Source organism: Muscardinus avellanarius, assembly GCF_963383645.1.
Source record: "Muscardinus avellanarius genome assembly, chromosome: 5".
Lineage (NCBI taxonomy): Eukaryota > Metazoa > Chordata > Mammalia > Rodentia > Gliridae > Muscardinus > Muscardinus avellanarius.
In genome coordinates, this window is record NC_137790.1 from 50172730 (window position 1) to 50197631 (window position 24902).

General features: G+C 37.1%; 1 protein-coding gene across 1 annotated transcript; it reads left to right on the top strand.

Moving 5' to 3' along the window:
* Window positions 1-468: 468 nt before the first annotated feature.
* LNP1 (leukemia NUP98 fusion partner 1) lies at window positions 469-17068 on the top strand (the record flags this gene model as incomplete). Its single annotated transcript, XM_080696501.1, is given in 4 exon segments — window positions 469-624; window positions 13938-14165; window positions 16924-16946; window positions 16948-17068. Coding segments are annotated over 4 exon segments (528 nt in total).
* Between the last annotated feature and the right edge of the window lie 7834 nt (window positions 17069-24902).

Below are 24902 nucleotides of genomic sequence, written 5' to 3' on the forward strand. Positions count from 1 at the left end.
GGCTGACAGCTGCTACCTCGCAAGCTGGCCCCATTTCAGAGCCAGCCTGGAGCTGACAGGCATATGATGAGGGTCATGCTCCATCATCATTGACAGCTGGAGAGGCCAACACATGCCATTGGCAGCAAAGCCCAGGGAAAGCCAGGCAGTGGACTGTACTTCTGACCCTTAGGCTGCCAGGCACAAGCTTCAGCAGTGGGAGGATTAAAAAGCCTCTCAGTTTAAAAAGACAAGGGGGAGGGGCATGTGGGCTGCACAGTTTATAAATAGACCTTGCCCAAGGCTGCCTGGTGATGAAGTGGTTGTTAGTAAAACTTCCTTTAAGGATACCATCATCAGAGACCATCTAAAATTACCAGTGTGGTTTTGTCTTTTGGGGAAGATCCTGGGTTTCATCAAGTCAGTCCTGTTAGGTGATCTTTCTGTCAGATGTAGAGACTCATTGTCAATACTTTGAGTCACCTTTAAATGGAGCATAAAGATGATGATGATGATGATGTGTCTTTTGCCAAATGGATGAGCAGCTTCTGGGGTCACAGCTGGAGAGAAGAGGATGAGCGAAGACTCCGGGAGCGTCGCAGATCACAAGAGGCCAGCCACAGGAAAACCTCCCTGCCCTGCTCAGTGAGTTACTCTCGGGGAACCAGGGGCATGCTGGAATGGGGAGCAAGATTCTCCTAGAGAATTTTTTGAATCTTTTCTATACTCCCCAAATCCCTTTTATAATTTTCTCATCTTGTTCTTTAAGGGACCTGATTGTTATGTATTAGATAATGATTTCTACATTTTTAGTAGTATGAGGTATCTTTCAGTCTTCTTCAGAGCTCCCGATAAGCTGGATATAATTCCACTGAGTGAAAGAATTCAAGGCAAAGTAAAGAAACTTGATGTTATAGTTAGTTTGTTGTAGCACTGTGAGTCAATGTGCAATTTTCATTAGTCTCTTTGAAATATCAAAAATAGCTCCCCCATTTGGTGGGTGTCTAAGGAACAAGGGATTCCTATAACAAGTAACTACCTTTGGTCAAGGTGGTGTATATTTTCCTCTGGTCCCCACTTGGTTCTGATGAGAGCAGGGGCTCAGATCCTCCTGCCCTCAGTACTGTTTTCCCAGGGCTGGCCAGAGCACCAGGTGTCTGGAGAGCAAGACGCCAGCAGGGAAGCTCCGAGGGGACTGGATGGCCTGGCCAGATGCAGCCTCAGCAGCAGGTACGGGAGTCTCTGTCTGCTCTATGTGGTGCAGGAAGATGCGCCATGGACACACATGTACCTGCATCACTGCTATCCAGCAGCAATGTGGCTTTTATTTTTCTCAAGTCACTTCAGATTCCACCTTCCAAGTCCCCTGCTCCTGCCAACCCAGGATAAGTAATTTTGAGAGTAAACTTATTTGATTTTATTCTTAGCTTGAGAGTTGCTAGCTGCAGAATGTTTGAGGTATGTTAAAATGTGTAAGCAAATATCTTTACTGTCAGTGGTCAACAAGCTTGAGGAGTGAGACTTCAGAGACACAAATATATCAAAATAGGGCAAGTGGCAGGCAAGTGTCAGCCCATTTTTACACTTCCATCTCCTTAAATGAAAAAAGAAGAAGGCTTGGACTGGATGCTCTCTCAGAAAGCTTCCATATCTAATTTCCCTGATTTGCTATAAACAATATACCTGCATATCATGCTGTTATTTAATCTGAATATAATTAAATGTTCCACATCTAATGAGGCGTCCATAATATGTGAACCAGGAATGTGATGAGCTTTTGGTTTCCATATGTGAGAATTAGGCATCAATAAGGGGGAAAACTTTTATTTATTCTTTATCTCAGCAGCCCCTTGAAGCCACAGGAAATATGAAAACAGAAAAAGAAACATGGTTTACAAAATATTATTTCCTAAATAAACTTTAGTACCTATCAGACTTTAAAACTCAAACTACCCTATTTAGAGACATCACTTTTAGGTTGCAATACTGTTTACCTTATGCTCTTGGGGAAAGTAGTTTTTGTAGTGTAACATTTGTAAATGGGTTTGTATAATTTTCCATTCATCCCTCATTTGGGCATTTGCCTGAATTAATCTGTTTATATTCTCCAAGCCATCAATGAATTTTTTAATTAGCAGGCTAACATACACATTTTTATTTGGAGAGACAAAACATGGAATGGAAATTACAATTACAATCTGAGTAATAGAAAGGAAAAAGTAGCAGCATAGAAGACAAATCAGAGGACCCAGAGGTGATGTGGGCAAAATCTGGAAAGCAGGCAGTCAGATTCTTTCTTTGTCCACGTATTGCTACATATTGGCAAAATGAATCTCTACCTGGATGCTTACCCTGTTTCTAAAATATGCTCAAGCCCGCCCTTCCTTCCCTTCCCTTCCCTTCCCTTCCCTTCCCTTCCCTTCCCTTCCCTTTCCTTTCCTTTCCTTTCCTTTCCTTTCCTTTTTTCCCCTTTGTGGTGCTGGGGATTGAGCCTGTAAGCATTCTACCTCTGAGTTATACCCCTAGACCAATTTTATTTTTATTTGGAATCAGGGCATTGCTAAATTGCTGAAGCTGGTCTTGAACCTGAAATCCTCTTATTTCAACCTTCCAAATACTGGGATTACAGGTGTTGCACTATTACATCTGGTTTCAAATATTTAATTTAGAGACCTGAGAATAGTTAAGTTTTTTTATTTTTGTGTTTTTTTTTATTTGATAAAAATAAGAGAAAGGAAAGGTTAGCTGGGCATGGTGGTGCATAGTTCTAATTCTAGTACTTAGGAGGCTGAGAGAGAAGAATTGTAGGTTCAAGGCCAGCCAGTCTTCAACTTAGACCCTTTTTCCAAATAAAATATTTAAAAGGGAGTGGTGGCTGGGGAGTGTTAACTTGGAGGCTGAATGCCCTGGGTTCAATCACCAGTACCAAAAAATAAATAATAAAGGAATGGTTACTTATTTTTGTTTTTTTTTCCCTCCCAACTGCTCCAGTCTAAGGCCTTTCTTCTTTCAACCTACTTATCATATACACTCATTAATACTACAGGCAGAGGAAACGAGGTCCCCTTCTTGATTATCTTAAATGTGGCTTCCAATAGATCTTTATCAGTCTTTTGATCCACATAAAACCACATCAATAAGTAATTTATTAAACATATTTATCGACCACCTCCTCTGTGCCCAGTGCAAATGCAGTAGGACTACAGGGTGAAAGAAGACCTGAGTGGTCCCTATGCTGTGTGACATTGTCTAGTGGAAAATAAAAATTGGCAGAAAGAATGAGTAGGACAGGTAAAGCTGAGTTGTTCTCATAGAGCACTGCGTTTTCTCTAACTCACAATCTGCAATTGATGATTTACAGTGACTAAAGAAATCAGGTTTCTTTAGACACTGTACTTCAGTCCTATTGTCCTTAGTGAAAAAAACAAATAAAGTAATATGAAATTTTTCTTGTTGTTGAATAAGTCTGACTTCTTTCTCCATCATCACATGGTTACAAAACTGAAGCTCCCATTTCATTTACTTGCTCAGTGCATTTTTAACACTTTAATTAATTTAGTGTTCTAGTTGTCTTTCCTTCAGCTTGTGGTGGTTCTTTGTAGTCTGGGCCTAGTGGCAGGGAGGGTCATGCCAAATGAAGGAGCTCTTTGAGGGGGTGGAGTGTGCGCTGGCCTGGGGTTCTGTAAATCCACCCCTGTGCTCCAGTGCTGTTGAAACTGCAGGGCAGGAGCAAGAGTGATTGTCCCTTTGGAGTAATTGGAGGGGAAATAAAACAAGCCTTAATATCTATATTCAAAGTTGTTTCTTTTTTTATGTTATATGCTTGTTCCTCAGCATGTTACTGCAGGGCTTGTTCTCCTATATTGTTTGTTACAGGAATGGACTGGGACTTGGTCCTCTCAGGAGATCTCTCACAAACCTGGGTAGAAAAGGGTATCATAAAGTTTTGTGATTGGCAGTGGCTTATTGTATCTCAGGTTATATTTGTATTTATTTATTTTTAAAGACAGGGTATTGCTGGTCTTGAATTCTTGGGCTCAAGTGATCTTCCTGCCTCAGCCTCATGAGTAGTCAGGACTATAGGCCTGGACCCATCATACTTGGATATATTTATATTTAATATTTTTGTAGGATTGGAGATTGAACCATGGATATTGTACTTCTGATATACACCCCAGCCCTATTTTATTTTTTATTTTAAAACAGGGTCTCACTAAGTTGCTGAAGGCCTCACTGAGTTGCTATGACTGACCATGAACCTGTGAACCTCCTGCCTCAGCCTTCCAAGCATCGCAATTACAAGCATGTACCACCATACCTGGCTAAATGTATTTGTAATTAATTTTTAATGAAGCAATACCTCAACCCAAGGGGATGAAAGGAGTAATAGATATCAATGGCATCTCTATAAGGGAGTTTTTAGCATAATATTCTTTGGACTAGTCTCCCTTCTATGAGATGCTAATGTTAGGAGCTGCTACAGCACAGTGAGAAGGTTAGGAGTGAGGGCTCTGGAGCCAGTCTCCCACATTCTTCACATATTAGTAGTGTGACTCACAGCGAGTTACTTAACCTCTCTTCTGCCTTCTGCCTTGAATTTTTCATGAGTATATGGGACGAATGATAACAGTATGTATATACTAACAGTATGTGAACATCCAAGGATATATATATATATATATATATATATATATATATATATATATATATATATATAATATGTAGGACAGTGTGTGGTACCTAATAAGTGTTTATGATTATTATTGATGTTTAAACTTGGAAAATTTGTTCCAGATGCTTTCAATTAATTTTCCCCAAAAGTTATAGAGTTTTTCATTTTACCCTTCCATCATTACCTTTTTAAACATATATTTTAAATTTTTAATCAATATAATAAGTATACAGGGTTGGAGTATATATAGTTCAGTGGTACATTACATGCTTAGGATGTGTGAGGTTCTGTATTCAATACCTAGTACTGCAAAAAATGATACATACTTATGAGGTAGAGTATGATATTTTAATAAATAAATAAAAAAATATATAAATGTATAACAATCATATAAGGTTAATTGGCATATCCATCACCTCAAACATTTGTCATTTCTCTGTGTTGGAAGCATTCAGGATCCTCTCTACTAGATATTTTGAAATGTACAATTAATTATTGCCAACCAACTGTTTCTATTTTATTACAATGGGAAGATATTTGGTAGTTTTATATTAAAGATTGGCATTTGGCACATATTCCATTATGGACTAAATTTCATGCCCTACACAGATTTATGTATTAAATCCCTAATCCATAAATGGTATTTGGAGATAGGGCATTTGGGAGGTAATTAGGGTTAGATGAAGCCGTAAGGGTAGGATCCTGTTCTCATGGGATTAGTGTCCTTATAAGAAGAGACAACAGAGAGCTAGAGCTAGGTTGTATTTTATCTCTCTCTTTCTCTCCCTCTGCCTATGTCTCTGCACTTGTGGCTCACCATGCTCCTAAGCTGATATCTAGCCCCCTTTTTATTCTACACCTCATTTTTCCCCCTCAGCCCTCTCCTTCAGTTACAGAGTTCACTGGTTTCTATTTGGAGCCTCCAGCTTCCACGCTCCCACTCAGTACAGGCAGTAACATGGACAATCCTCCCTCCTGTGACCTCATCCACCACCCCTTCACCTCCCTCATGGCTGTGAAGATTGCTGATACCAAGATGAAGCCCCTCTGTCAGACCCAAACAAATTTCAGAGCTGGAAAAGCATGAAAGAGAAAGCTCATGCTCTGCCTTCTGAGATAAGAATTGTCTCCAGGACTTTCAAAAAACACCAGAAAGTCCTTTGAGCACAATATGCTTGGTGCACTGCACACACACACACACACACACACACACACACACACACACACACTTCTGAAGTGAAGTTTTTCTTTAACATTCTTTAAGAATGCAACCCTTCAGACAAGATGCTCTTTTTTTGTGGTACTGGGGTTCCTGGAAACCCTTCTACCTCTAGGCTACACTCCCAGACACCTATTTTTTATATTTTTATTTGGAAAGAGGATCGCCTAAGCCAGCACGACTGGCTTCGAACCTTTGCACTCCTCCTGTCTCCGCCTCCCAAGCACAGGGATTACAAGTGTGTGCCACCACGTCCGGCCTCAAGATGCTCTCCTAGTAATGGCTCCTTTACCAATGAGCATATGTCATCTTCTGATTCTAGTCTACAAGACCCAATGGCTTTGTGTTTAAGTAGCAAATGAGAATTTCTCTTTTTTGCTCATAAAAACTTCCCTCACCCTTTTCTCTTTGAGTGCGCCTGTTACTTTCCGTGTTGTGCATCTCAAATTATAAATTCTTTACTTGTTCTTGAATGTATAAGTTCTTTATGCTCAGAGAAGGAAGAAGTAAACAAGTGTTTAAGTCACAATGGCAGAAATATCAGAGGGGAAGCAGAAGAGTATGGTGTAGAAGACAAGGAAAAAAGTGTTTTCAGAAAAGCCCTTTGGGCACCTGGGTTGAATGCTACTCAGTAATCAACACAAAGAACAAAAAGTGCACAAAATTTGGCAAGGTGAAGATTAATAGCCTTGTGCAATAGCTAGATAGCAGTGGGTTGGGGAGTGAGAGAAAATGTCAATTCTTTCAAGACATCCAGCTTCTCTGAACTATCTGTGCTCTGTTGATTTTCTGACCATGATTTTAACATTGATGTCATCATATTCTTTAATCTCCATATATGTACATGTGTAAAATGTACTAATTTAAATTCAAGATATTTTTAAGCATTAGTAATATAGCAATGTTTAAAGTTTTTATCTAATGCTCAATTTTAGTTGCTTTGGATGCATTAGATTTTTTATTTTTTATACATATTTTTAATTGAAAATAAATGGTATATATTTAAACTGTACTTGATGCCCTCTCCCCCATCCCTGTTTTCCCTTCCCCACCTCCCACCAATGATTGTCCAGGGTAACCATGCTATATTCATACTTTTACACATATATAGATGTAGACACTCATTAATCAAGTTTAGCCTTCTTCCTCTCCTATCTTTTTCATTCAAACTTTGCTGAGATTTCTTTTTCATTATCTGGAGTCCCTCTGGTATCCCCTATGCTCTCTAGTTCGGGTATATTAGAGGAAAGATGTTTCTTCTCTTTCTGTGCTTAGCTGATCTCACTTAACATAATGCTCTCCAGGACTTTCCATCTTCTTGAAAATGACATGATTTTGTACTTCTTTATAGCTGAATAGAATTCCATTGTGTGTATTTCCCATAATTTTGTAATCCATTCATTTGTTGATGGGGACCTGCGTTGGTTCCATATTTTTCAACGCCTTTGGAAAAATACCCAGGAGTGGTAGAGCTGGATCATATGGTGGATCTATTACAAGTTTTCTAAGGAATCTCTACACAGATCTCCATAGTGGATGAACTAGTTTGCACTCCCACCAACAGTGTAAAAGTGTTCCTCTTCCCCCACATCCTTGTTAGCATTTGTTGTTATTTGATTTCTCTATGCTTGCCACTCTACTGGGGTTAAATGGAATCTCAGTGTAGTTTTGATTTGCATCTCCCTGATGGCTAATGATGTACAGCATCTTTTCATGAATGTATTGGCCATTTGTATCTCTTCTTTTGTAAAGTGTCTATTCAATTCGACTGCACATTTCTTGACTGGGTTATTTGTTTTGCTAGTGTAGAGTCTTTTGAGCTCTTTGTATATTCTGGATATTAGCCCCCTATCAGAATGGTGGCTAGTAAAGATCTTATCCCATTCTGTAGGCTTCCTCTTTAGGTTATCGATGGTTTCCTTTGATGACAAGAAACTTTTTAGTTTGATACCATCCCACTTGTTAATGCTTGCTTTAATTTCCTGAGCTTTGGAGGTTTTGTTGAGAAAGTTACTGCCTGTGCCAATATGTTGTAGTGTTGAGCCTATGCTCTCCTCTACTAACTTCACAGTCTCAGGTCTAATTTCTAAGTCTTTGATCCATCTTGAGTTGATTCCTGTGCATGGTGAGAGGTAAGGATTTAGTTCCATCTTTCTACAAATGGATAGCCAGTTCTCCCAGCACCATTTGTTGAAAAGGCTGTCTTTTCTCCAGCGTATGAGTTTGGCCCCTTTGTCAAAGATTAATTGACTATAGGTGTGTGGATTTGTTTCTGTATCTTCTATTCTGTTCCACTGGTCAGTGTACCTGTTATTGTGCCAGTACCATGCTGTTTTTACTACTATTGCTCTATAGTATAATTTGAAGTCTAGAATTGTGATGCCTCTGTCTGATTCTTATTGCTGAGAATTGCTTTGGCTATTCTGGGTCTTTTCTTTCTCCATATAAAGTTCATGATTGATTTTTCTATGTCTATGAAGAATGTCGCTGGTATTTTAATGGGAATTGTATTGAAACTATAGATCACTTTTGGCAGAATGGTCATTTTGATTATATTTATTCTGCCTATCCATGAGCATGGGAGATCTTTACATCTTCCAAGGTCTTCTTTAATTTCTTTCTTTTATGTTTTATAGTTTTTGTTGTAGAGGTCTTTTCATCTTGGGTTAGGTTTATTCCTAGTTATTTTATTGGTTTTGAGGTTATAGTAAATGGAATTGTTTTCTTTATTTCTTTCATTGTGTTTTCATTGTTGACATAAAGAAAAGCCACTGATTTCTGTAGGTTGATTTTGTATCCTGCAACTTTGCTGAATTTGTCAATCAGCTCCATAAGTCTTTTGGTGGAGTTCTTTGGGTCTTCCAGATAAAATATCATGTCTTCTGCAAATAAGGATAATTTTAATTCCTCTCTTCCTGTGTGAATTCCTTTGATTTCCTTCTCCTGTTTTATTGCTGTGGCAAGAGTCTCAAGGACTATATTGAAAAGGAGTGGTGATATTGGGCATCCTTGTCTTGTTCCTGATTTTAGAGGAAATTCTTGCAGTTTTTCCTCATTCAATATAATGTTGGCCTTGGGTTTGCAGTATATTGCCTTAATGATGTTGAAGTACGTTCCTTCTATTCCAATTTTCTGCAGTGTTTTTAACATGAATGGTTGTTGGATTTTGTCAAATGCCTTTTCAGCATCTATTGCTATGATGATGTGTTTTTTGTTCTTGGTTTTATTTATGTGGTGAATAACATGTACTGATTTGCGTATGTTGAACTATCCTTGTTTTTCTGGGATGAAACCAACTTGGTCATGATGTATTATTCTCTTGATATAGTTTTGGATGTGTATGGCTAATATTTTGTTTAGAATTTTTGCATCTATGTTCATTAAGGATATTGGTCTGTCGTTTTCCTTTCTTGAGGTATCTTTATTTGGTTTGGGGATTAATGTGATACTGGCCTTGTAGAAGGAATTTGGGAGAGTTCCATCTCTTTCAATTTCCTGGAACAAGTTATGAAGTATTGGTATTAGTTCTTCACTGAAGCATTCAGCTGGAAACCCATCTGGGCCTGGGCTTTTCTTTGATGGAAGAATTTTTATTGCCATTTCGATTTCTTTGTTTGCAATAGGCTTGCTATGTCTTCTTGGTTCAGTTTAGGTAGGTTAACTGTGCTTAAATATCTATCAATTTCTTTCATGTTTTCTAGTCTATTGGAGTATACATTTTTAAAGTAGTTTCTGATAATCCTTTGAATTTCTCCACTATCTGTGGTGATGTCTCCTTTTTCATTTCTAATTTCAATAATTTGAGTTGATTCTCTTTTTCTTTTGGTTAGGTTGGCCAGTGGTTTATCAATTCTATTAATCTTTTCAAAGAACAAGCTTTTTGTTTTGTTGATTCTTTGAATTATTTTTTGTTCTCTATTTCATTTATTTCTGCTCTGATTTTAATAATTTCCTGCCTTCTGCTGGCTTTGGGATTAGACTGTTGCAGTCTTTCTAGGTCCTTGAGTTGTGTCATTAGGTTCTTTACTTGGTGACTCTCTGTCCTTCTTATGTGGGCACTCAATGCAATAAACTTTTCTCTTAATACTGCTTTCATAGTATCCCATCGATTTTGGTAAGTTGTGTCTCTGTTTTCATTTGTTTCCAAAAATTTCTTTATTTCTTCCCTAATTTCTGCTCTTACCCATTCATTATTCAATAGTGTATCATTCAATCTCCATGTATTTGAATAGTTTCTTTCGAGTTTCCTGTTGTTGATTTCTACTTTTATTCCATTATGGTCTGAAAAGATGCAAGGAATTATATTACATCTTTTGAATTTGTTGGTGCTTTTTTGTGCCCAGGATGTGATCTATTTTGGAGAAAGTTCCATGGGCTGCTGAGAAGAATGTGTATTCTGTAGTTCCTGGCTGAATTATTCTGTAAATGTCTATTAGGTCCATTTGGTTTATAGTTTTCTTTAATTCTAAAGAGTCTTTACTCATCTTTTGCCTTGAAGACCGATCCAGTAGTGTGAAGGGCATATTAAAGTCTCCCAAATTATTGTATGTGGGTCTATTTGAGATCTGATGTCCAGAAGGATTTGTTTTACAAATGTGGTTGCACCCACATTTGGGGCATAAACATTACTATCATTATATCTTCTTGGTGTATTGTTCCTTTTAATAAAAGGAAGTGCCCTGTTTTGTCTCTTCTGATGTGTTGTAGTTTAAAGTCTGTTTTGTTGGATATCAGGGTTGCTACCTCTGTTCTTTTTTGGTCTCCAGTAGCATGGCATATCTTTTTCCATCCTTTCACTTTCAGTCTGTGAATGTCTTTGGCTGTAAGGTGAGTTTCTTGCAGACAGCATATATTGGATTATGTTTTTTAAATTTTATTTTTATTATTTATTTATTTATTTGGTGGTACTGGGGTTCCTGGAAGCCCTTATACCTCCGGGCTATACTCCCAAAGCTATTTTATACTTTTTATTTGGAAAGAGGGTCTCGTCAGGTAGCATGGCTAGCTTCAACCCTGTGCAATCCTCCTGTCTCCGCCTCCCAAGCGCTGGGATTACAAGTGTGAGCCACCATACCTGGCTGGATTATGTTATTTAATCCACATTGCTAGTTTATGTCTTTTGATTGGTGAGTTAAGTCCTTGGACATTATGAGATATTGAAATATGATTTTTGTTTTCTGTCATTTTGTGTTCTGTCTTCTGTTTGTTCTTTCTTCTTTACTTAAATGACTCCCTTATTAATTTCCTCTCTTCTCCGGTTCTGAAGTCTGCTTCTTTTTTCTTCTTTATGGCTGATTTCTTTAAGAATTTTCTCTAGTGTAGGCTTTGAATTCCTGAATTTTTTGAGATTCTGTTTATCTTGAAACACCTTTGTTTCTCCCTCAATTTTGAATAGTAGTTTGTTGGATATAGTAGTTTTGGTTGGAAGTTATTTTCTTCCAGGGTCTGAATCATGTTGTACCAGTCTCTTCTAGCATTCATGACCTGGGTTGTATAGCCTGCTGTGATTCTTATTGTTTTGCCTCTATATGTCACCCGTCCTTTTGTTCTCACTGCTTTTAAGATTCCTTTCTTGGCCTCTATGTTGGTCATTTTTACTATTATGTGGCATGGGGAGGTCCTTCTTTTATCTTGTCTTAATGATGTTCTGTATGTCTCCTGGACATGCAGATCCAAGTCTCTTTCCATGTTTGGAAAATTCTCTGAAATTATTTCTCTGAAGAGATTACGGATGTCCTTGGTCTGTACCTCTATGCCTTTTTCAATACCTTTTATCTGTAAGTTAGGTCCCTTCATGTTGTTCCAAATTTGTTGTATATTTAGGTTTTGTTGCTGTAATGACTTGTGTATACTGTTGACTGTGTTTTCGGTTTTGGATGAACTGTCTCCTAACAGTGAAATTCTACTTTCCATTTCATCTAATCTTCCAGAATTTCTTTCTATTGCTGTCTTCATTTCATTTATTGACTCATTTCATTCCACACCTCTTTCTGATTCTTTCTTAGTGTTTCTAACTCATCTTTCATCTCCTCTAGACTTATTTTAAATCCTTTCATCATATTGTGGATCAAGATTTGGAACTTCCCTTCTTGCATTTCTTGTAGGTCAGTATTCGTGACTTCTGTCATTTCTCCACTATTTCTGGTTCTCATATTTTCAAAGTTCTCAGGCCTGTTTTTCTGATGTCTTCCCATCATTTGTGGGTATTATGTTTAGTCCAGTCTTAGTAGTAGGAATGTAGAGGAGTCAACAGGTAAGCAGTACTTTTCTGAGTGGTAAGGGTTGGGTGATGGTGCAGTAGCTAGGGTGATGGGTGCAGGAGTCAGGTTAGTAGAGGATATAATTAGGATGTGGAAGAATTTAAATATGATAAGGTTGAATCAGGTTGAGAATGGGAGAAGGTTAGATAGTAGGACTCTTGTATTTATTAGAATATTTAAGTATGGAGATGTGAGAAACTCTCTGTGTTAAACAAAGGGATACAGTTAGGGGACAAAGAGAAAGTTTTGAGGGAAGATAGTTGATAGTCTAAATTGTAGACTTTTATAAAGGAAGTGGGGGGAAAGAGCAAAAAAAATAAAAAGTAACAAAATATGGTAGAAAAACTATTATACATCAAATATAAACAACAACATTGGCAAAACAAAAATGGACTGCCAAGAAAGAACAAAAAGGGTTAAAAGAATAAACAGGATAAACATACAATAAAATAAAATGAACTAACAACCATGTGATATGAAGTGTAAGATCCAAAGAAACAAGAAACCCAATGAAAAGTTAGGAAAAAAACCTAATAATCCCCCAAAAAACCCAAACACCAAAAAATCCCCAAAGACCAACAAACAAACAAACAAACAAAAAATCAGCAAAAAAAGAGAAAAAAGAAAACAACAACAACAAAAAAGCAGTCCTACTATTTTACTTTTATACAGTGTATATGCCAATGTCTCATATTTGCTTGGAGTGACCCCTTGTGGCCCTGTGCAAGTATCACACCTTAAGCACCCTTGCTGTGTCAAGGGAGTTAAAGGTGCCCCCCTGGGTGCACACTGCGCCCTCAGTTATCAGCGTGTCTGATGGCACTCACTCTGCACACTGACTCCCATGGCTCATCTGAGCTCATGCTGTTACCTGGCAGCCTAATCTTGGGCTCTGAAGGGCTGGCAGTTCTTCCATATAACACTGATTTTCCAGGGGCATGGGCAGGTCCGGTCCGAGTCCCTGAAGGTCTCCCAGCGCCTTTGCTGGTGCCTCCCCTGGTGCACAAACTGTGCCGCTCAACTGCTCTGGTGAACTCGCAGTTTAAGATGTTAGAGCTCTATGGCTTGCCAGGACTGCAGTGTCCCAAAAATCTCTTTTGGGCCGGCGGCTCGATATGGTGCCAGTGGCCGCCGTGTCTGCAGCTCGATTGTGCTTTTTTGTGTGTTTTTGCGGTGAATATCGCAGGTCAAAGTTACTGGATTTCTTCCACAGTATTCCCGAGTCTGTTTTGGGTTGTAAGCTGGGCTGGGCTGTGCTCTCTCATGGCCAGGCCTAGGGCTGCCCGGGTGGGAACACGCAGGCTTGGGCGCAGGCTTGGGCATGAGGCCAGTGCATTAGATTTTAATATGAATCAATTTTCTCCTTTTGAGTTACCCTTTTATTTAGAAATTATATAAGTATTCCTCTTTATATTATTTCTTAAACATAGATTAAGTAAAAATGTTTACAAATTATTGGTAGAGTAGCAAGCAGAAAAGTTTGTCTTTTGGGAGGTACACCAAAAGTAGGAGGGGTAAGGAAAGTTTTTATTAGCAAAGAGAGAGAAATTCACATAAGCTTATTTATATACAAAATCCATTGGTCTTGGAGACCTGAGGCAGAGATGTAATCTGATTAGAGCATCCTCTACTTAATATTTTAACCAACTGGCTTTGCTGCTCATTGTAGAGAAAGCTCTTATTGATCAAGAAGGCAAATTTTCAGTTAATATGAGATTTGTTTGGTTAATACTTTATAGACATCTTGCCTCCATGCTACTATTGTACAGTCTCTTTAAGTTATAAAATTTTAATTCTCTATTTCTAGTTTCCTGAGCTTCCCAGGATGACATCTGACCATCACCCTAGGAGGCATTCTCATGAAGACCAGCACTTCAGAAGTGGAGCTCATATGCGATGTTACAGAAAATGCTCAGTGGATGGGTCGTTCAAGGAGCCAGTGCAATTAAAGGGACAACCTCATCCCAAAATTCAAGAGTTTTCTGAGTCTTTTGAGAAGCAGCTATGCTTTAAAACCAAACACTCCATTGCTTTGGTATGTAACAGCTATTGAATATTTAAACCATGTTAGGAAAGAAAACCCAAAGATTTCAACTTTCTCAAATTTGAGGAGTACAGGTCTAACTTCTCCTTTATTTATGGCTTGATGATGAGACTTTTGAAAATTTTACTCAGTTTGTAATGATAAATAACTTAAACTAAAGTATTTTATTTTCTATTAGTTTTTAAAGAATATATTAAAATTTACCTTAATGTAAAATTTAAAAATTAAGACTATACAGATTACTTTAAGCTTTTTCCTATTTAACAATCTGCACACATTTTAAAGCTAACCACAATAAACTATGGGCTTTTTCAGCATATTTAAACATTTGTAAATTTAGATATTAGTTGTAGCACTCTTCTCCTAGGATATTAAAATTGGTGAATGCTAAAGTCCTATATGCAAAGTAGTATAGTATTTGCATATAACTACACACATCCTACTCTATACTTTATCTCTAGATTACTTATAATACAGTGTAAATAATATGTAAATAGTTGGTATAGTATATTAATTACAGAATAAAAGCAAGAAAAAAGGCTGGACATTTTCAATAGACACCATTTTTTTTCAATACTGGGGACTGAACCCAGGGACATTCTACCTCCGAGCTATACCCCCAGCCCTATTTTGTATTATTTATTTTGAAACTCGATCTCACTAAGTTGCAGAGGGCTTCACTAAGTAGCTGAAGCTATCTGGCAACCTGCTATCCTCCTGTCTCAGCCTTGTTAAGTACTGGAATTACAAGTGTGCATCACCATGCCTAGCAACAGCAATTTTTTCTAAATATTTTCATTTTTAGTTGTTTGATTCCACGGATATAGAATTCACAGGTAGGGAGGACTGACTGCATTGCCTTTTGTTTGAAGACCAAATGAATAGTCATATGTCGACTTAGGTTTCACATATTTCAGCATCAAAAAGAGCCAGTTCTGCTTTTGTTGCCTAATCATGTCCAGTAGAGTTGAATTATTTTATTTTTATATTAAAAACTCAGTTGGCTTTTTTTTGTGTGTGGTACTGGAGGTGGAACCCAAAGGCTTTCTACCTTGGGGCTACACTCCCAGACTTATTTTATATTTTATTTGGAAACAGGGTCTCACTAAGTTGACGAGAGCCTCACTAAGTAGCTGAGGCTGGTTTCAGACCTGTGCAATCCTTCTGTCTCATCCTCTGAAGCACGGGGATTACAAGCGTGCGCCACCACACCCGACTTCAGTTGGCTTATTTTGATAATTTTCACACTTTTTAACTGATAAAAAGAAAAATATTTCAGATCATTATAAGTATTTTGGAGTGTGTTTATTTATTAATGGCAGCCAAATTGGAAATAGTTACCACTACATGTACTTCTTTATAACATTCTGGTAAGTATTAGAAACATCAGTGATGGCAAAATATGAATTTTGATAAGATGATACAAGTAATAGAGATAATGGCAGCATGTTTGCAGTACTAATACAATCTTTAAGTGTCTCTTAACTTGTATCTGAGCTTCATTGTTTGCTTAGCTTTCTGACTTTTATCAATGAACCATTCTGGATAGAAATGAAACAATCCAGGTATAAGAAACAATTTGCACCAGGTGGTAGCTGATACCACTGCAGTAACCAGACACCTCCAGGAGTGATGATGCCTGATTTGCACTTCCTACTGCATATGTTCATTTGGCATCAGGATTCTCTAACTCTTCCAGTTGAAATGGTGTGTGTGTGTGTGTGTGTGTGTGTGTGTGTGTGTGTGTGTGTAAGTGGAGGGAGCAAGGCAATAAGGATTTTACCTGTTCAATTTTCAAAGCCTGAGAGAGGATTGCAGGTATAAAGCTAATAATCTCAGCCCTGCTTCCAAATAAAAATAAAATCAGGCTGGGGGTGTAGCTCAAAGGTAGAATGCCTGTGGGTTCAATTCCTAGCACTATAAAAGAACAAAACAAAACAACAACAAACACAAAAAGCAGATACAGACATCATCACAACATTTATCAATGTCAGTAATACTAAGTGATTCCTTTCAAAGGCACTCTTTGACCATCACAACTAAAGAAGTCCCCCTTGCCATATAGTTTCCTATCATCTCATCCTGCTGTAATTTAGTTATGACTAGCACCATCATTTATTTTGTTATTTCCTTTTAGACTTGTTTACTGATGGATTCCCTCTACTTAGGAGGAATATCTAACAGATACAGTCTTCATTTAGTTTATCTTCTGATCCTAGAACAACAGTGTATGTTCTCTAAGTCAGTGAAAAAAGTGTGGACATGTAGCCTCTACCATACACCTCCCCCACCCAGTGGCAATATTTTAGAAAATGCTAACCTTTGAAATTCACATAGTCTTCACTTTAAAACTTAATGCAAATCCTATTATTGTAATTTAAGGGAATGAACACAGTGTGTTTAGAGTCAATCCATGTGTGGTCTTATTTTTCTTGTCAAAAACCTCCAGAACACTAATTTCTCAGTACTGTGAAATCGCATCCTTCCATATGTCAGAGGTCAAGAGTCAGAGTCATGTGCAGATTGAACTTTTCAGATGGTCATGATGCCCAAGACCCTCTGTTCCTTCTCTTGATGTCTATAACCTTCAGCAATAGTATGAATTGGGGTTTTGCTAGTCCATGACTAAAACTAAGAAGTGGAAGTCAGCTAGAGGATCAGGGTTTCCTCTAGTCTGATTGGTGGTTGAAATGTGGAATTCTGGCAGCCACAAGTGCATTTCTACCAAATTCTGAGCTTTCTCTTTCAGGGACCTGAGAGCAGAGAGGAGAGAGGAGAGAAGATCCCTGAGGATGCAGATGAGATCCTGCAAGAAAGCAGAGGAAGGAAGGAGCTCAACCGAAGAACGGCTAGGAGCACACACAGCCCCTCTAGTTAAAAAGGGGCCTGAATAGGACTGTTTCTGCCTGTGTTGAGGCCCAGTTCACCACTTCAGGAGGCAGCTGGCGCTGAGAAGGGAGCCTGCAGAGGCGGAGTGATGGGAGAAGAAGCTGGAAGGCTGCTCCTCTAGAAGGCTTGTGTCACACCCCAGCTGACCCCCTCATGTCTCATTTGAGAGTATAGTCTGCTTTCTCAGCCTTTAAAATGTATTAAATAGGCTAATGTAATTTCTGGAAATGTAAAAGAGGATTTTCAGGAGTCACACATTTTCACTAACCCTTCTTCCACCTCAACCTAGCAAATCATCTTAAGTCATCCGTAGAACTTAAGTTTACTTCCTTATTATAAGTAATTATGTAAGTACATCTTTTTAATTTTTTTATACTTTTATTGGTATACTATACTCTAGTAGCATACTGTACTTCATAGTGATAGTAGCATACATACACATAGCACTTTGTAGGCTTTATCCCAGCTCCATCTCCACTCACTCTTCATTATACAGGATATTGGGAGTGACACTGGTATTCTCACATAAACACATAATATCATGTAAGTGATTCCTTCATTGATCCTCCCTCCCTTCCCTTAGACTATCTCCTTGGCTCCATTGGACTCTCTCCTCTATTACCTGCAGTCACTCTGGCATCCCGATTACTCCCTAGCTTCTGCACATGAGGGGAAATATATAACCCTTCAGTTTCTGTGACTGGCTAATCTCACTTAACATAATGTTCTCCAGGTTTATCCATTTTCCTGAAAATGGCATAATTTTGTTCTTTATTGTTGAGTGGAATTCTATTGTGTGGATATCCCATCATTTTATAATCCATTTAATTGATTGATGTATACCTAAGTTGGTTCCATAATTTAGCCATTGTGAATTTTACTGCTATTAATTCATACTGCTATGGATATACATGTATCAATATAATATTCTGATTTTAGTCCCTCTGAAAAAAATAACCAGGAGTGGTATTACTGGTTGCATGGTAGGTTCATTTTCAGTTTTCTGAGGAATCTTTAACACTGATCTCCATAGAGGCTGTGCTAATTTTCAATTCCACCAACAGTGTAGAAGAGTTTCTGTTTACCCATATTCTCACCAGCAGTTATTGTATGACTTCTTGATGATTGTCATTCTGATTGGGTTAGATAGAATCTCAATGTAGTTTTGATTTGCATTTCCCTGATTGCTAATGATGTTGGACTTTTTAATTTTTTTTTTGGTGGTACTGGAGTTCCTGGAAGCCCTTCTACCTCTGGGATACACTCCTACGGGCTACACTCCCAGACCTATTTTTCAAATTTTTTTAAATTTGGAAACAGGGTCTCTTAAGCCAGTGTGGCTGGCTCTGAACCTGCACCATCCTCCTGTCTCCGCCTCCCAAATGCGGGGATTACAGGCATGCGCCACCACGCCCGGCCGTTTTTTCATCTATTTATTGGCCATGTGTATATCTTTTTTGTGAAGTGTCTATTTAGTTCAATTGCCCATTTCTTGATTGGGTTATTAGTCTTTTAAGTACTTTTTATATAATAAATTTTAGTCATCTCTCATAGGAATAGCTGGCAAAGATCTCCCATTCTGTTTGCTCTCTCTTTAGACTCTTGATGGTTCCTTTGATGGACAGAAACTTGTTAGTTTAATGTCATCCCATTTATTAATTCTTGTTTTAATTTCTTGGTCTTTGGGGGCCTTATTGAGAAAATTTATCCCTGTGCCTATATGTTGGAGTGTTGGACTTATGCCCTCCTCTAACAACTTCAAAGTCTCTGGTCTAATTTCTAGGTCTTGATTAAGTTGATTAATAAGTTGATTCTTGTGCAGGTTGATAAATAGGGATTTAATTCAATTTTCCTACAAATGGATAGCCAGTTTTCCTGACACTGTTGAAAAGGCTATCTTTTCTCCAACCCATGTGTTTGGCATTTTTGTCAAAAATCAATTAGCTATAAGTGTGTGAATTTGTTTCTCTATCTCCTATTTTGTTCCATTGGTTTATGTGTTATATTATTTTAATATCATGCTGTTTTTTTATCACTATAGCTCTGTAGTATAATTTGAAGTTAGAAACTGATTCTTCCTCCATAGTTCTTATTGCTGAGAATTGCTTTGTCTATTCTGGGTCTTTTGTTTCTCCATATGAAATTTAGCATTGATTTTTCTAGTTCTGTGGAGAATAATATTAGTATTTTGATAGGGATTTCATTGACTCTATAGATCACTTTTGGTAGAGTGACCATTTTGATATTATTCTGCCTATCCAAGAGCATGGGAGATCTATACATCTTCAAAGATTTTCTACAATTTCTTTCTCTAATATTTTGTAATTTTTATTGTAGAGATCTTTTAACTCTGGTTAGATTTATTCCTAGTTATTCTTTTGTGAGGTTATTGTGAATGAAATTGTTTTCTGGATTTCTTTTTCAGTGGACTCATTGTTGGTATAAAAAAAACTACTTTTTTTTAGTTTGATTCTGCATTCCACTACTGTGCAGAATTGGTAAATCAGCTCATTTTTTGGTTGAGTTTTTAGGGTCTTTTAAATATAGGATCATGTCATTTCCAAATAGATATAATTTTGATTTTTTTTATATTTGAATTCTTTTTTTTTTTGTAGTACTAAGGATGGAACCCATTCTACTTCCAAGCTGTAGCCCCAGACCTATTTTTTATTCTTTATTTTGAAACAGGATCTCACTGATTTGCAAAGGGCCTCACTAAGTAGCTGAGGCTGTCCTTGAACCATGATCCTCCTATCTCAGGCTCCCAAATGCTGAGATTACAAGCATGTGCCACCATGCCTGGCGCTGTTTGAATTCTTTTGATGTCCTTTTCTTGCCTTATCACTTTGGCAAGAGTCTTGAATTCTATATTGAAAGAAATGGTGATAGTAGGCATCCTTGTTTTGTTCCTGATTTTAAGGGGAATTCCTGCATATTTTCCCCATTCAATATGATGTTGGCTTTGGGTTTACTGTATATTGCTTTAATGATGTTGAGGTAAGTTTCTTCTATTGTTTTTTCAGGTGTTTTTTTTTTAAAACATGGGTAGGGGTTGGATTTTGTCAAATGCTTTTTCAGCATCTTTTGAGATAATCATATGATTTTTGTCCTTATTTCTGTTCAGTGATAGATAACATGTATTGATATGATATAATAACATGTATTAACATATGTTGAACCAGCCTTGCATTCCTGGAATGAAACCAATTTAGTAATGGTGTACAATTTTATTATTTGGTTTTGAATGAGTAATTTAATATTTTGATTAGAATTTTTGCATCTGTATTCATCAAGAATATTGATATGTAATTTTATTTTCTTGTGAGATCTTTATTTGGTTTTGGCATTAAGGTGATATTGACCCCATAGAAAGTTTGGAAGGATTCTCTTTCTATATCACAGAATAACTTGTGAAGTATTGGTATTATTTCTTCTGTAAAGGTTTTATAGAATTCAGCTGGGACTCCATCTGAACCTGAGGTTTTCTTTGATGGAAGGCTTTTTATTTCTGTTTCTATCTCTTTGGTTGCTATTAGTATGTTTAGGTTTTCTATATCTTCTTGGTTCATTTTAGGGAGGTTGTATGTGTCTAGAAATCTGTATACATTTCTCTATATTTTCCAGTTTGAGTATAAATTTTCAAAATGTTTCTGATGATCCTCTAGATTTCCCCACTGTCTGTTGTGATGTCTCCTTTCTCATTTATGATTTTAATAATTCGGGTTAAATCTCTCTTCATTTTGTTTAGGTTGGCTAAGTGTCTATCAATATTATTAATCTTTTCAAAGAACCAGATTTTAGTTTTGTTGATTTTTTAATTACTTTGTTCTCTACTTTATTGATTTCTGTTCTAATTGTAATTATCTCCTGCCATATAGTGGATGGCAGGAGATAAATTCCTTTATTTTTTGAAATACTTGAGGTATATCATTAGGTAGTCTATTTGGTGACTTTCTGTTTTTCTCCACGGAAATCTTTAGTAAAAGGCGAAAGATTTATACGATCTGAAGAGACTTTCTGTTTTTCTAATGTGAACACTTAGTGCTATAAATTTTTCTCTTAAAAACTGCCTTCAAAGTGTCCTATACATTTTTGTATGTTGTTTCTCTATTTTTGTTTTAACTCTAGGAATTTTTAAATTTTTTTTCAATTTTTTAATGATCCAGTTCTCATTCAGTCTCCATATATTTATGTAATTTATTTTAGTTTTCTGGTTATTGATTTCTACTTTCAGAAAGTATATCATTCAGTCTCAATGTATTTATGTAATTTCTTTTGGTCTTTTGATTGTTGATTTCTACTTTCCTTACATTGTGATCTGAAAAGATGCAAGGAATTATATTACATGTTTGAATATGTTGATATTTGCTCTGTTGTCCAGAATGTGGTCTATTTTAGAAAAAGTTCTATGAGCAGATTAAAAGAATGTGTATCCAGCTGCTGTTGGTTAGAATATTCTATATATGTCTGTTAGGTTAATTTGGTTTATAGTGTTCTTTAGGTCTGGAGAGTCTTATCTTTTAACTGAAAGATCAATCTAATTATGTGAATAATGTGTTGAAGACTCCCAATATTATTATTATTATTATTATTATTAGTAGTAGTAGTAGTAGTAGTAGTAGTACTGGGGTTCCTGGAAACCCTTCTACCTCTGGGATACACTCCCAGACCTATTTTATACTTTTTTTATTTTTGGAAACAGGGTCTCTTAAGCCAGCATGGCTGGCTTTGAACCTGCACGATCCTCCTGTCTCCGCCTCCCAAGTGTGAGGATTACAAGTGTGCGCCACCACACCCGGCTGACTCCCAATATCATTATATTTGGGTTTATTTAAGACCTAATAATGTCTCAAAGAGTTTGTTTCATAAAAATTGGTGATTCCACATTTGGGGCATAAATGTTTATCATTTTGTTGAATTGTTCTTTTTATTAGTATGAAGCAATGTGCTTTGTGTCTTTTGACAAATTTTAAAGTCGGCTTTGTCAGATGTAAGCATTGCTACCTCTGATTTTTTTCAGTCTCCATTTGCATGGTATACCTTTTTTATACTTTCACTTTTATCCTATGAATATCTTTGCCTGTAAAATGAGTTTCTTGCAAGTAGCATATAGTTTGATTGATACTCTTTAACCACATTGCGAGTTTATATCTTTTAATTGAGGAGTTTAGACCTTTGAAATTTCATGTTATTGAGAGATGATTTTTGTTATCTGTTATTTTTAATCATATTTTCTGTTTGATATTGTGTCAGTTCTTCTTTGCTTAGTTGCCCACTTGGTGAAATTCACCCCTTCTGAGCTTCTGGTATTTATTTCCATTTTTGTTTTTTATTCTATTTAAGCATTTTCTCTAGTGCTTACTTGGTAGTCATGAATTCTGTTAGTTTCTCTTGTCTTGGAAGATTTTTATTTCTCTGCCAATTTTGAAAGATATATTTTCTGGATATAGCCCTCTTGTTTGGAATTTGTTTTCTTTCATGGTTTGGAGTACAGTATACTACTCCCTCTAGGATTTCATGATTTGGTTTGAGAAGTCTGTAGTGAGTCTTATTGTTTTGCCCCTGACTATTACTCATTCTTTTGTTCTTGATGTGTTTAAGATGCTTTCCTTGGCCTCTTTGTTAGTCATTTTGATTATATTATGGCATGGAAAAATTTTTTTTTTTTTGGTCTTGCCTTGTTGGTGTTCTGAATGTCTCCTCTATGTGCATGTTCAACTTTTTTTCTGTTTGGGATATTCTGGTATTTTTCTGAAGAGTTTTCTAATGACCTTGGTTTGTGCTTCTAGACCTTATTTAATGACTATTACTGGTAAATTGTTTCATGCAATCCCATATTTCTTGAATGTTCTGGTCATATAGTATTGTTTTCTCCATATTGTAGAATGTATGGTCAGTTTTGAATGAGCTGTCTTTCATGACTGAGAATCTATTTTCCATATGAAATAGTCTGCCAGAGGTGGTTTCTATTGAGATCTTTAATACATTTATTATCTCCCTCATTTTACTCAAAGCCTCCTTTTGGTTCTTACTTAGGGCCTCAATTTCTCTATTCATATATTCTTTCATTTTCTGTCTACTTTCTCTAATTTTATTTCTGAAGTCTTTGATCATATTAAAAATTAAAATTCTGAATTCTATTTTTGGCATTTTGGGCAGCTTAATATTGATGATCTCTTATTTTTGAGTTGTGGAAGTTGATTCTTTTCTTATTGGTCTTCATTCTAATGTTTTCAGAATTCTCATGCTTGTGTGTCTGTTATCCTGGCATCCTCTTCCTCTTTGTGTAAGAGTCCTATGGTTATTTGTGATCCTCTTAAAATAAGGCATATAAGACTAAAAGTGTAATGTGTGCATGTATGCCTCTACCATTGTATACCTCATAATGTTGTATGATTACAATGCACCAATAAATTAAAAAAGAAAAATAAGGTAGAACTGGGGGTATAGCTTAGAGGTAGAATGCCCCTGGTTTCAATACCTAGTGTATGCATGTGCGTGCGTGCGTGCGCGCGCGCGCGCGCGCGCACACACACACACACACACACTTTTATTTTTATTAATAGTGAACTTTTAAATGTACTGATAATATGTACCATAGATTGTCATCCAAACTAGGACATTTTGAGAGTGAAAGCAGACATTATTAATTATATAGAGAAAAAAACATGTAAAATGAGGACTGTCTTGGGCCAACCAGGGCAAAGAGTATACTAATAATTTTTAACTTCATTGCTTTCTTCTAATCCACCTTCCCTCACTAATCTTTCCTAATATGAATAATAATCTATCATGTTACAATATGCATACCTCTTTGTAAATTATGGTGATATTAAATCAACAAAGTTTGAATAATGATGCTTACTGTCCTTCAATGAAAGCTTTTACTTTTACTTAAAAATTTTATCTTTCTTGGTGCGTGTCTGTGTGTGTGTGTGTGGGGGGTGTAGAATTAATGAAGGAAACACTTCCATTGATATTATGTACATATGTTAAATTTTCAATGCCAATTTTCATATTATGTATGGGAAAGGGAAGAAGTGGGGAGAGAGCAGGAGGAAGGAAGGCTCACTAAGTGCTGTGTGTGTGTATGTTCTTATCACTCTGAAATATATTATGATATGAGACTAAAATATACCAATAAAAGTATATTTAAAATAAAATAAGGCTTATGCTGCTGGTATATATTTGCCTCAAAGAATCTGTCTCATATAATTAGACTTGTAGTTTTCCCCTAGAACCTCTTTAACAAGACATAGTTCTGAGTACAGGTAAACGGGAATCTGGTTGTAGGCCACCATGCTCTCCTCAGCATGGTTAAACTCAGCAGGGCTAGAGACTATAATGTTCCATTCAGGTGCCATAGCCTGCTGGCTGGGATTTAAAACCCCACAGAAAACACCACCGCCCTGCTTGTTGTGAACCCATAAAATCCTGCAGAAAATTGGCCTCCAGTCTCTAGTCACTGGGTATGAGCTAAGCAAGGCCAGAGATTACTAGATTTTAAGACTGTGGCCCAAATGGCTGAGCTTTGATGCCCAGGGACACTATGGATGATATGCTGATTGTGATCATGTGGAGCCCTATCAGTCACTGGCAGGGAGAAACATCAGGGCAAATTGTGTTTCCAGCCTATACCTGGGAATCATGTGAACCACTGATAGTCCCTGGCCTCCCTGGGACCAAGCTCTGACAGGGAGAGATTGTATTGTTCTGAGCCAGAGATTTGGGTGGCTCATTATCCTCAGAGACACTGTTGCTCCACTGGGCAGCTGAGATCACAGGAGACCTAGTTGGCCTCCAGCCTTGGTGCTAGTGGCATTGCTGGGAACGAGTTTA